Below are 12,500 nucleotides of genomic sequence, written 5' to 3'. Positions count from 1 at the left end.
TCAATACTGACCCTCTGACAGTGCGGCACTCCCTCAGTACCGACCCTCTGACAGTGCAGCGCTCCCTCAGTACTGACCCTCTGACAGTGCAGCACTCCCTCAGTACTGACCCTCTGACAGTGAGGCACTCCCTCAGTACTGACCGTCTGACAGTGCGGCGCTCCCTCAGTACTGACCCTCTGACAGTGCAGCGCTCCCTCAGTACTGACCCTCTGACAGTGCGGCACTCCCTCAGTACTGACCCTCTGACAGTGCGGCGCTCCCTCAGTACTGACCCTCTGACAGTGCGGCACTCCCTCAGTACTGACCCTCTGACAGTGCGGCACTCCCTCAGTACTGACCCTCTGATAGTGCGGCACTCCCTCAGTACTGACCCTCTGACAGTGCAGCACTCCCTCAGTACTGACCCTCTGACAGTGCGGCGCTCCCTCAGTACTGACCCTCTGACAGTGCAGCACTCCCTCAGTACTGACCCTCTGACAGTGCGGCACTCCCTCAGTACTGACCCTCTGACAATGCGGCACTCCCTCAGTACTGACCCTCTGACAGTGCGGCACTCCCTCAGTACTGACCCTCTGACAGTGCGGCACTCCCTCAGTACTGACCCTCTGACAGTGCGGCACTCCCTCAGTACTGACCCTCTGACAGTGCAGCACTCCCTCAGTACTGACCTTCTGACAGTGCGGCCCTCCCTCAGTACTGACCCTCTGACAGTGCAGCATTCCCTCAGTATTGACCCTCTGACAGTGCGGCACTCCCTCAGTACTGACCCTCTGACAGTGCGGCGCTCCCTCAGTACTGACCCTCTGACAGTGCGGCGCTCCCTCAGTACTGACCCTCTGACAGTGTGGCACTCCCTCAGTACTGACCCTCTGACGGTGCGGCACTCCCTCAGTACTGACCCTCTGACAGTGCAGCACTCCCTCAGTACTGACCCTCTGACAGTGCAGCACTCCCTCAGTACTGACCCTCTGACAGTGCGGCGCTCCCTCAGTACTGACCCTCTGACAGTGCGGCGCTCCCTCAGTACTGACCCTCTGACAGTGCGGCGCTCCCTCAGTACTGACCCTCTGACAGTGCAGCACTCCCTCAGTACTGACCCTCTGACAGTGCGGCACTCCCTCAGTACTGACCCTCTGACAGTGCGGCGCTCCCTCAGTACTGACCCTCTGACAGTGCGGCGCTGCCTCAGTACTGACCCTCTGACAGTGCGGCACTCCCTCAGTACTGACCCTCTGACAGTGCGGCGCTCCCTCAGTACTGACCCTCTGACAGTGCAGCGCTCCCTCAGTACTGACCCTCTGACAGTGCGGCACTCCCTCAGTACTGACCCTCTGACAGTGCGGCACTCCCTCAGTACTGACCCTCTGACAGTGCGGCACTCCCTCAGTACACCCTCTGACAGTGCGGCGCTCCCTCAGTACTGACCCTCTGACACTGCGGCACTCCCTCAGTACTGACCCTCTGACAGTGCGGCGCTCCCTCAGTTCTGACCCTCTGACAGTGCAGCACTCCCTCAGTACTGACCCTCTGACAGTGTGGCACTCCCTCAGTACTGACCCTCTGACAGTGCAGCACTCCCTCAGTACTGACCCTCTGCCAGTGCAGCGCTCCCTCAGCACTGACCCTCTGACAGTGCGGCACTCACTCAGTACTGACCCTCTGACAGTGCGGCACTCCCTCAGTACTGACCCTCTGACAGTGTGACACTCCCTCAGTACTGACCCTCTGACAGTGCAGCACTCCCTCAGTACTGACCCTCTGACAGTGCAGCACTCCTTCAGTACTGACCCTCTGACAGTGCGGCGCTCCCTCAGTACTGACCCTCTGACAGTGCGGCGCTCCCTCAGTACTGACCCTCTGACAGTGCAGCACTCCCTCAGTACTGACCCTCTGACAGTGCGGCACTCCCTCAGTACTGACCCTCTGACAGTGCGGCACTCCCTCAGTACTGACCATCTGACAGTGCGGCACTCCCTCAGTACTGACCCTCTGACAGTGCGGCACTCCCTCAGTACTGACCCTCTGACAGTGCGGCACTCCCTCAGAACTGACCCTCTGACAGTGCAGCACTCCCTCAGTACTGACCCTCTGACAGTGCGGCGATCCCTCAGTACTGACCCACTGACAGTGCGGCACTCCCTCAGTACTGACCCTTGGCCGGTTGAGAGTAAGCACAGGCCAGGTTGTGGTGTTCTGAGGCATCTGTCTGCTTGCGGAATGAACGACCTCACCGATTGGGCAACGTCTCAGGTTTAGGAGTTGGCGAGGGTTTTTTTCAGCGTTTGGTGAGAGAGAGGGTGGCAGAGTTTGGTGAGAGAGGGTGGAGTTTGGTGAGAGAGGGTGGAGTTTGGTGAGAGAGGGAAGGGTTTAGTGAGAGAGAGGGTGGAGTTTGGTGAGAGAGAGGGTGGAGTTTGTTGAGAGAGGATGGAGTTTGGTGAGAGAGGATGGAGTTTGGTGAGAGAGGGGGGTGGAGTTTGGTGAGGGAGGGCGGAGTTTGGTGAGAGAGAGGGTGGAGTTTGCTGAGAGAGGGTGGTGGAGTTTGGTGAGAGAGAGAGGGTGGAGTTTGGTGAGAGAGAGGGTGGAGTTTGGTGAGAGAGAGGGTGGAGTTTGCTGAGAGAGGGTGGAGTTTGGTGAGAGAGGGGGGTGGAGTTTGGAGAGAGCGAGTGGTGGAGTTTGGTGAGAGAGAGAGGGTGGAGTTTGGTGAGAGAAAGGGTGGAGTTTGGTGAGAGAGAGGGTGGAGTTTGGTGAGAGAGAGGGTGGAGTTTGGTGAGAGAGAGGGTGGAGTTTGGTGAGAGAGAGGGTGGAGTTTGCTGAGAGGGGGTGGAGTTTGCTGAGAGGGGGTGGAGTTTGCTGAGAGAGGGTGGAGTTTGGTGAGAGTGAGGGTGGAGTTTGCTGAGAGAGGGTGGAGTTTGCTGAGAGAGGGTAGAGTTTGCTGAGAGAGGGTGGAGTTTGGTGAGAGGGTGTAGTTTGGTGAGAGAGGGCGGTGGAGTTTGGTGAGAGAGAGGGTGGAGTTTTGGTGAGAGAGAGGGTGGAGTTTGGTGAGAGAGAGGGTGGAGTTTGGTGAGAGAGAGGGTGGAGTTTGGTGAGAGAGAGGGTGGAGTTTGGTGAGAGAGAGGGTGGAGTTTGGTGAGAGAGAGGGTGGAGTTTGGTTAGAGAGAGGGTGGAGTTTTGGTGAGAAAGATGGTGGAGTTCGGTGAGAGAGAGGGTGGAGTTTGGTGAGAGAGACTGGGTGGAATTTGGTGAGAGAGGGCGGAGTTTGGTGAGAGAGGGCGGAGTTTTGGTGAGAGAGGGTGGAGTTTGGTGAGAGAGAGGGTGGAGTTTGGTTAGAGAGAGGGTGAAGTTTTGGTGAGAGAGATGGTGGAGTTCAGTGAGAGAGAGGGTGGAGTTTGGTGAGAGAGAGGGTGGAGTTTGGTGAGAGAGACTGGGTGGAATTTGGAGAGAGAGGGCGGAGTTTGGTGAGAGAGTGCGGAGTTTTGGTGAGAGAGGGTGGAGTTTGGTGAGAGAGAGGGTGGAGTTTGGTGAGAGAGAGGGTGGAGTTTGGTGAGAGAGAGGGTGGAGTTTGGTGAGAGAGAGGGTGGAGTTTGGTGAGAGAGAGGGTGGAGTTTGCTGAGAGAGGGCGGAGTTTGGTGAGAGAGAGGGTGGAGTTTGGTGAGAGAGTGTGGAGTTTGGTGAGAGAGAGGGTTGAATTTGATGAGAGAGAGGGTGGAGTTTTGATGAGAGAGAGGGTGGAATTTGGTGAGAGAGAGGGTGGAGTTTGGTGAGAGAGAGGGTGGAGTTTGGTGAGAGAGAGGGTGGAGTTTGGTGAGAGAGAGGGTGGAGTTTGGTGAGAGAGGGTGGAGTTTGGTGAGAGAGAGGGTGGAGTTTGGTGAGAGAGGGTGGAGTTTGGTGAGAGAGGGGGTTGAATTTGATGAGAGAGAGGGTGGAGTTTTGGTGAGAGAGAGGGTGGAATTTGGTGAGAGAGAGGGTGGAGTTTGGTGAGAGAGAGGGTGGAGTTTGGTGAGAGAGAGGGTGGAGTTTGGTGAGAGAGAGGGTGGAGTTTGGTGAGAGAGGGTGGAGTTTGGTGAGAGAGAGGGTGGAGTTTGGTGAGAGAGGGTGGAGTTTGGTGAGAGAGGGGGTTGAATTTGATGAGAGAGAGGGTGGAGTTTTGGTGAGAGAGAGGGTGGAATTTGGTGAGAGAGGGTGGAGTTTGGTGAGAGAGAGGGTGGAGTTTGGTGAGAGAGGGTGGAGTTTGGTTAGAGAGAGGGTGGAGTTTTGGTGAGAGAGATGGTGGAGTTCGGTGAGAGAGAGGGTGGAGTTTGGTGAGAGAGAGGGTGGAGTTTGGTGAGAGAGACAGGGTGGAATTTGGAGAGAGAGGGCGGAGTTTAGTGAGAGAGGGCGGAGTTTTGGTGAGAGAGGGTGGAGTTTGGTGAGAGAGAGGGTGGAGTTTGGTGAGAGAGAGGGTGGAGTTTGGTGAGAGAGAGGGTGGAGTTTGGTGAGAGAGAGGGTGGAGTTTGGTGAGAGAGAGGGTGGAGTTTGGTGAGAGAGACTGGGTGGAATTTGGAGAGAGAGGGCGGAGTTTGGTGAGAGAGGGCGGAGTTTTGGTGAGAGAGGGTGGAGTTTGGTGAGAGAGAGGGTGGAGTTTGGTGAGAGAGAGGGTGGAGTTTGGTGAGAGAGAGGGTGGAATTTGGTGAGAGAGAGGGTGGAATTTGGTGAGAGGGTGGAATTTGGTGAGAGAGAGGGTGGAGTTTTGGTGAGAGAGAGGGTGGAGTTTGGTGAGAGATGGTGGAGTTTGGCGAGGGAGAGTGGGTGGAGTTTGGAGAGAGAGGGCGGAGTTTTGGTGAGAGAGGGTGGAGTTTGGTGAGAGAGAGGGTGGAGTTTTGGTGAGAGAGAGGGTGGAGTTTGGCGAGGGAGAGTGGGTGGAGTTTGGAGAGAGAGGGCGGAGTTTTGGTGAGAGAGGGTGGAGTTTGGTGAGAGAGAGGGTGGAGTTTGGTGAGAGAGATGGTGGAGTTTGGCGGGGGAGCGCTCGGACTGGCTGCTCAGTCCGGGGTTCGGGGTCCTCTCACTGAAATCCTCACATTCCTCCGTCCCCTCAGACCCCACGGCCTTGCGAGACGAGCGACCTCGACCGAACACGAGCCGGGTGAAACGCCAGGAAATCGAAGATCGCTTCCTCCAGCTCTTCGAGGAGAACAGTCTCCTGAAGGAACACCTCCATCGACAGGACAGCCAAGCCAAACAGTACGTGGCCCGGTGCATCCGAATTCCGTCCCCACGGAAGAGTATGTGATGGGCTTCCACCATCTCGGTCTTTGGGTGCATGAGCTAAGGAGTTATTCCGAATCTTCGAGTCTCTGTACAGGTCCCAACTCGAGTATCGCATCAGCTTATCATTGCCAGGGCAGAGGAAGGATCAGAGGATCCTGGAGCAAGTGCGAAGGGAGATTTTGCCGAATGAATCCGGGATTAAGGGGGGGGGGGGATTTCAGTGGCAGAACTGAGGTCGGAGATCATGCTCGGTTGGAGGGGGTGGGTTTCTGATTGAGGTGGACAAGATGGTGACGGGTTTAGCAGAGGTAGATGTTGGTGGGGACGGGTTTAAGATGTTGCAAAGTGGCAGGGAGTGACGCTCGAAGAGCAGCTAGCACCAACATGGTGGGCCGATAAATCTCCTCCGGCTCACCAGAACTCACTCCGTGATTCTTCGCCTCTCTCACCCACAGGTTGGCCAATAAACTCCTGCGAGCGGGCAGCGGGCACACGAAGGCGGAGAGCGATGAGGAACGCCCATGGGGGCAGTCCGTCCGGTACAGGGAGAGGGAGGAACACGCGCAGCAAGGAGTGCATAGGGCGAGGGCCAGGGTGAGGACGCATCACGCATGGAGCGCGAGGACACTGGACGCACAGAGAGGAGGCAGGGATGAGTGTCGACAGGACCAGTCCGAACACACCAGAGGCTACGTGGAGAAGCTCCGGAGAGGTGGAACGCAACCAACCCTAATCCCGGGAATACCCACCCTCAATCCCACTACCTCAGCCCTTACTCTGTATCTAACCCCGTGCTGTACCTGTCCTGGGAGTGTTTGATGGGGACAGTGTAGAGAGAGCTTTACTCTGTATCTAACCCCGTGCTGTACCTGTCCTGGGAGTGTTTGATGGGGACAGTGTAGAGGGAGCTTTACTCTGTATCTAACCCCGTGCTGTACCTGTCCTGGGAGTGTTTGATGGGGACAGTGTAGAGGGAGCTTTACTCTGTACCTAACCCCGTGCTGTACCTGTCCTGGGAGTGTTTGATGGGGACAATGTAGAGGGAGCTTTACTCTGTATCTAACCCCGTGCTGTACCTGTCCTGGGAGTGTTTGATGGGGACAGTGTAGAGGGAGCTTTACTCTGTATCTAACCCCGTGCTGTACCTGTCCTGGGAGTGTTTGATGTGGACAGTGTAGAGGCAGCTTTACTCTGTATCTAACCCCGTGCTGTACCTGTCCTGGGAGTGTTTGATGGGGACAGTGTAGAGGGAGCTTTACTCTGTATCTAACCCCGTGCTGTACCTATCCTGGGAGTGTTTGATGGGAACAGTGTAGAGGGAGCTTTACTCTGTATCTAACCCCGTGCTGTACCTGTCCTGGGAGTGTTTGATGGGGACAGTGCAGAGGGAGCTTTACTCTGTATCTAACCCCGTGCTGTACCTGTCCTGGGAGTGTTTGATGGGGACAGTGTAGTGGGAGCTTTACTCTGTATCTAACCCCGTGCTGTACCTGTCCTGTGAGTGTTTGATGGGGACAGTGTAGAGGGAGCTTTACTCTGTATCTAACCCCGTGCTGTACCTGTCCTGGGAGTGTTTGATGGGGACAGTGTAGAGGCAGCTTTACTCTGTATCTAACCCCGTGCTGTACCTGTCCTGGGAGTGTTTGATGGGGACAGTGTAGAGGGAGCTTTACTCTGTATCTAACCCCGTGCTGCACCTATCCTGGGAGTGTTTGATGGGGACAGTGTAGAGGGAGCTTTACTCTGTATCTAACCCCGTGCTGTACCTGTCCTGGGAGTGTTTGATGGGGACAGTGCAGAGGGAGCTTTACTCTGTATCTAACCCCGTGCTGTACCTGTCCTGGGAGTGTTTGATGGGGACAGTGTAGTGGGAGCTTTACTCTGTATCTAACCCCGTGCTGTACCTGTCCTGTGAGTGTTTGATGGGGACAGTGTAGAGGGAGCTTTACTCTGTATCTAACCCCGTGCTGTACCTGTCCTGGGAGTGTTTGATGGGGACAGTGTAGAGGGAGCATTACTCTGTATCTAACCCCGTGCTGTACCTGTCCTGGGAGTGTTTGATGGGGACAGTGTAGAGGGAGCTTTACTCTGTATCTAACCACGTGCTGTACCTGTCCTGGGACTGTTTGATGGGGACAGCGGAGAGGGAGCTTTACTCTGTATCTAACCCCGTGCTGTACCTGTCCTGGGAGTGTTTGATGGGGACAGTGTAAAGGGAGCTTTACTCTGTATCTAACCCCGTGCTGTACCTGTCCTGGGAGTGTTTGATGGGGACAGTGTAGAGGGAGCTTTACTCTGTATCTAACCCCGTGCTGTACCTGTCCTGGGAGTGTTTGATGGGGACAGTGTAGAGGGAGCTTTACTCTGTACCTAACCCCATGCTGTACCTGTCCTGGGAGTGTTTGATGGGGACAGTGTAGAGGGAGCTTTACTCTGTATCTAACCCCGTGCTGTACCTATCCTGGGAGTGTTTGATGGGGACAGTGTAGAGGGAGCTTTACTCTGTATCTAACCCCGTGCTGTACCTGTCCTGGGAGTGTTTGATGGGGACAGTGCAGAGGGAGCTTTACTCTGTATCTAACCCCGTGCTGTACCTGTCCTGGGAGTGTTTGATGGGGACAGTGTAGTGGGAGCTTTACTCTGTATCTAACCCCGTGCTGTACCTGTCCTGTGAGTGTTTGATGGGGACAGTGTAGAGGGAGCTTTACTCTGTATCTAACCCCGTGCTGTACCTGTCCTGGGAGTGTTTGATGGGGACAGTGTAGAGGGAGCTTTACTCTGTATCTAACCCCGTGCTGTACCTGTCCTGGGAGTGTTTGATGGGGACAGTGTAGAGGGAGCTTTACTCTGTATCTAACCACGTGCTGTACCTGTCCTGGGACTGTTTGATGGGGACAGCGGAGAGGGAGCTTTACTCTGTATCTAACCCCGTGCTGTACCTGTCCTGGGAGTGTTTGATGGGGACAGTGTAAAGGGAGCTTTACTCTGTATCTAACCCCGTGCTGTACCTGTCCTGGGAGTGTTTGATGGGGACAGTGTAGAGGGAGCTTTACTCTGTATCTAACCCCGTGCTGTACCTGTCCTGGGAGTGTTTGATGGGGACAGTGTAGAGGGAGCTTTACTCTGTACCTAACCCCATGCTGTACCTGTCCTGGGAGTGTTTGATGGGGACAGTGTAGAGGGAGCTTTACTCTGTATCTAACCCCGTGCTGTACCTATCCTGGGAGTGTTTGATGGGGACAGTGTAGAGGGAGCTTTACTCTGTATCTAACCCCGTGCTGTACCTGTCCTGGGAGTGTTTGATGGGGACAGTGTAGAGGGAGCTTTACTCTGTATCTAACCCCGTGCTGTACCTGTCCTGGGAGTCTTTGATGGGGACAGTGCAGAGGGAGCTTTACTCTGTATCTAACCCCGTGCTGTACCTGTCCTGGGAGTGTTTGATGGGGACAGTGTAGTGGGAGCTTTACTCTGTATCTAACCCCGTGCTGTACCTGCCCTGGGAGTGTTTGATGGGGACAGTGTAGAGCGAGCTTTACTCTGTATCTAACCCCGTGCTGTACCTGTCCTGGGAGTGTTTGATGGGGACAGTGTAGTGGGAGCTTTACTCTGTATCTAACCCCGTGCTGTACCTGTCCTGGGTGTTTGATGGGGACAGTGTAGAGGCAGCTTTACTCTGTATCTAACCCCGTGCTGTACCTGTCCTGGGAGTGTTTGATGGGGACAGTGTAGAGGGAGCTTTACTCTGTATCTAACCCCGTGCTGTACCTGTCCTGGGAGTGTTTGATGGGGACAGTGTAGAGGGAGCTTTAATCTGTATCTAACCCCGTGCTGTACCTGTCCTGGGAGTGTTTGATGGGGACAGTGTAGAGGGAGCTTTACTCTGTATCTAACCCCGTGCTGTCCCTGTCCTGGGAGTGTTTGATGGGGACAGTGTAGAGGGAGCTTTACTCTGTATCTAACCCCGTGCGGCACCTGTCCTGGGAGTGTTTGATGGGGACAGTGTAGAGGGAGCTTTACTCTGTATCTAACCCCGTGCTGTCCCTGTCCTGGGAGTGTTTGATGGGGACAGTGTAGAGGGAGCTTTACTCTGTATCTAACCCCGTGCTGTACCTGTCCTGGGTGTGTTTGATGGGGACAGTGTAGAGGGAGCTTTACTCTGTATCTAACCCCGTGCTGTACCTGTCCTGGGAGTGTTTGATGGGGACAGTGTAGAGGGAGCTTTACTCTGTATCTAACCCCGTGCTGTACCTGTCCTGGGAGTGTTTGATGGGGACAGTGTAGAGGGAGCTTTACTCTGTATCTAACCCCGTGCTGTACCTGTCCTGGGAGTGTTTGATGGGGACAGTGTAGAGGGAGCTTTACTCTGTATCTAACCCCATGCTGCGCCTTTTCTCCGCTGTGCTGTAGGGTTAAGGTTTCACCATGAGGAGCAGCGAGCGACCCGAGGTTTGCCTACGGCTCCCGTTCGCTCTGAGGACCAACGCCTGTACGAAGCTTGGAGGGAAATTCGACGTCTGTGAGTATTGGGAAAGCATAGAGGGAGTGGTCACTCTGAGGGTGGAGTGTGTTCACTCTGAGGGGGCTGAGCGGGGTGTGAGTGGTCACTCCGAGGGGAGGGTCTGTCACTCCGGAGGGAGTTGTGATGAGTGTCCAGCTCTGCTCTCTGCCGAATGCACTGACCTCCTCCTCCCTCCTCCCCTTTTCCAGGGAATCTGTTATCAGCAGGGAGCTGGAGCCCACCCTGAGGAATCTCCATCAGGATCTCCGGGATAAATCCCAACAGCATCAGGAAACCTTACTGGAATTGAGGAGACTCCAGACAGCGGAGCAGAGGTATTAACCCCGATAGTGACACACACACTCACACACACACACACTGACACACTCACACTCACTCACACACACACATACACACTCGCTCACTCTCACGCACACTCGCACTTACTCACACTCTCTGACACACATACAGACTCACAAACACTCACTCACACATGCTCACACTCACTCACACTCACACTCACACTCACACTCACACTCACACTCACACTCACACTCACACTCACACTCACACTCACACTCACACTCATACTCTCACTCACACTCTCTCACAGTCACTCTCACACACACAAACGCTCACACTCCCAACGTGATCAAACCCCCCACCCCCACGCGCGCACACACACACTCTGACACTCTGACACTCACACACACATTCACACTCCCGCACACACACTCTCCCACAGACTCACAGACGCACTCACACACACACACACTCACTCACATAATGAGACTGGAACTGTGCACGGTGCTCCCAGTGTGGGTCTAACCGAGGGATAGGGAGACAGGAACTGTGCACGGTGCTCCCAGTGTGGGTCTAACCGAGGGATACGGAGACCGGAACTGTGCACAGTGCTCCCAGTGTGGGTCTAACCGAGGGATAGGGAGACAGGAACTGTGCACGGTGCTCCCAGTGTGGGTCTAACCGAGGGATACGGAGACCGGAACTGTGCACGGTACTCCCAGTGTGGGTCTAACCGAGGGATACGGAGACCGGAACTGTGCACGGTGCTCCCAGTGTGGGTCTAACCGAGGGATACGGAGACAGGAACTGTGCACAGTGCTCCCGGTGTGGGTCCAACCGAGGGATACGGAGACCGGAACTGTGCACAGTGCTCCCAGTGTGGGTCTAACCGAGGGATACAGAGACCGGAACTGCGCACAGTGCTCCCAGTGTGGTCTATCCGAGGGATACGGAGACCGGAACTGTGCACGGTGCTCCCAGTGTGGGTCTAACCGAGGGATACGGACACCGGAACTGTGCACTTTGCTCCCAGTGTGGGTCTAACCGAGGGATACGGAGACCGGAACTGTGCACGGTGCTCCCAGTGTGGGTCTAACTGAGGGATACAGAGACAGAACTGTGCACGGTGCTCCCAGTGCGGGTCTAACCGAGGGATACGGAGATCGGAACTGTGCACGGTGCTCCCAGTGTGGGTCTAACCGAGGGATACGGAGACCGGAACTGTGCACAGTGTTCCCAGTGTGGGTCTAACCGAGGGATACGGAGACCGGAATGTGCACAGTGCTCCCAGTGTGCGTCTAACCGAGGAATACGGAGACCGGAACTGTGCACGGTGCTCCCAGTGTGGGTCTAACCGAGGGATATGGAGACCGGAACTGTGCACAGTGCTCCCAGTGTGGGTCTAACCGAGGGATACGGAGACCGGAACTGTGCACAGTGCTCCCAGTGTGGGTCTAACCGAGGGATATGGAGACCGGAACTGTGCACAGTGCTCCCAGTGTGGGTCTAACCGAGGGATACGGAGACCGGAACTGTGCACAGTGCTCCCAGTGTGGGTCTAACCGAGGGATACAGAGACCGGAACTGTGCACGGCGCTCCCAGTGTGGTCTATCCGAGGGATACGGAGACCGGAACTGTGCACGGTGCTCCCACTGTGGGTCTAACCGAGGGATACGGAGACCGGAACTGTGCACAGTGCTCCCAGTGTGGGTCTAACCGAGGGATACGGAGACTGGAACTGTGTACAGTGCTCCCAGTGTGGGTCTAACCGAGGGATACGGAGACCGGAACTGTGCACGGTGCTCCCACTGTGGGTCTAACCGAGGGATACGGAGACCGGAACTGTGCACGGTGCTCCCACTGTGGGTCTAACCAAGGCATACGGAGACCGGAACTGTGCACAGTGCTCCCAATGTGGGTCTAACCGAGGGATACGGAGACCGGAACTGTGCACAGTGCTCCCAGTGTGGGTCTAACCGAGGGATAGGGAGACCGGAACTGTGCACAGTGCTCCCAGTGTGGGTCCAACAGAGGGATACGGAGACCGGAACTGTGCACAGTGCTCCCAGTGTGGGTCTAACCGAGGGATACAGAGACCAGAACTGTGCACAGTGCTCCGAGTGTGGGTCTAACCGAGGGATACGGAGACCGGAACTGTGCACAGTGCTCCCAGTGTGGTCTAACCGAGGGGTATGGAGACAGGAACTGTGCACAGTGCTCCCAGTGTGCGTCTAACCGAGGGATACGGAGACCGGAACTGTGCACGGTGCTCCCAGTGTGGGTCTAACCGAGGGATACGGAGACCGGAACTGTGCACAGTGCTCCCAGTGTGGGTCTAACTGAGGGATACGGAGACCGGAACTGTGCACAGTGCTCCCAGTGTGGGTCTAACCGAGGGATATGGAGACCGGAACTGTGCACAGTGCTCCCAGTGTGGGTCTAACCGGGGTA

At 55.7% G+C, this 12,500-nt stretch overlaps 1 protein-coding gene across 1 annotated transcript in view; it reads left to right on the top strand.

Moving 5' to 3' along the window:
* The window catches only part of LOC119960434 (protein fantom-like), an 18,844-nt gene extending 8,742 nt beyond the window's left edge, over positions 1-10,102 (top strand). The window contains exons 3-6 of the mRNA XM_038788156.1: positions 5,076-5,220; positions 5,703-5,959; positions 9,655-9,763; positions 9,955-10,102. Of these exons, the coding sequence (XP_038644084.1) occupies positions 5,076-5,220; positions 5,703-5,959; positions 9,655-9,763; positions 9,955-10,087 (644 nt within the window). The 3' untranslated portion in view covers positions 10,088-10,102. The remainder of the gene's footprint in view (positions 1-5,075; positions 5,221-5,702; positions 5,960-9,654; positions 9,764-9,954) is intronic.
* Positions 10,103-12,500: the final 2,398 nt, after the last annotated feature.

Source organism: Scyliorhinus canicula, unplaced genomic scaffold (assembly GCF_902713615.1).
Source record: "Scyliorhinus canicula unplaced genomic scaffold, sScyCan1.1, whole genome shotgun sequence".
Lineage (NCBI taxonomy): Eukaryota > Metazoa > Chordata > Chondrichthyes > Carcharhiniformes > Scyliorhinidae > Scyliorhinus > Scyliorhinus canicula.
The sequence above is the reverse complement of the archived record's forward strand: the minus strand, read 5'-3'. Positions and strand labels throughout refer to the sequence as shown.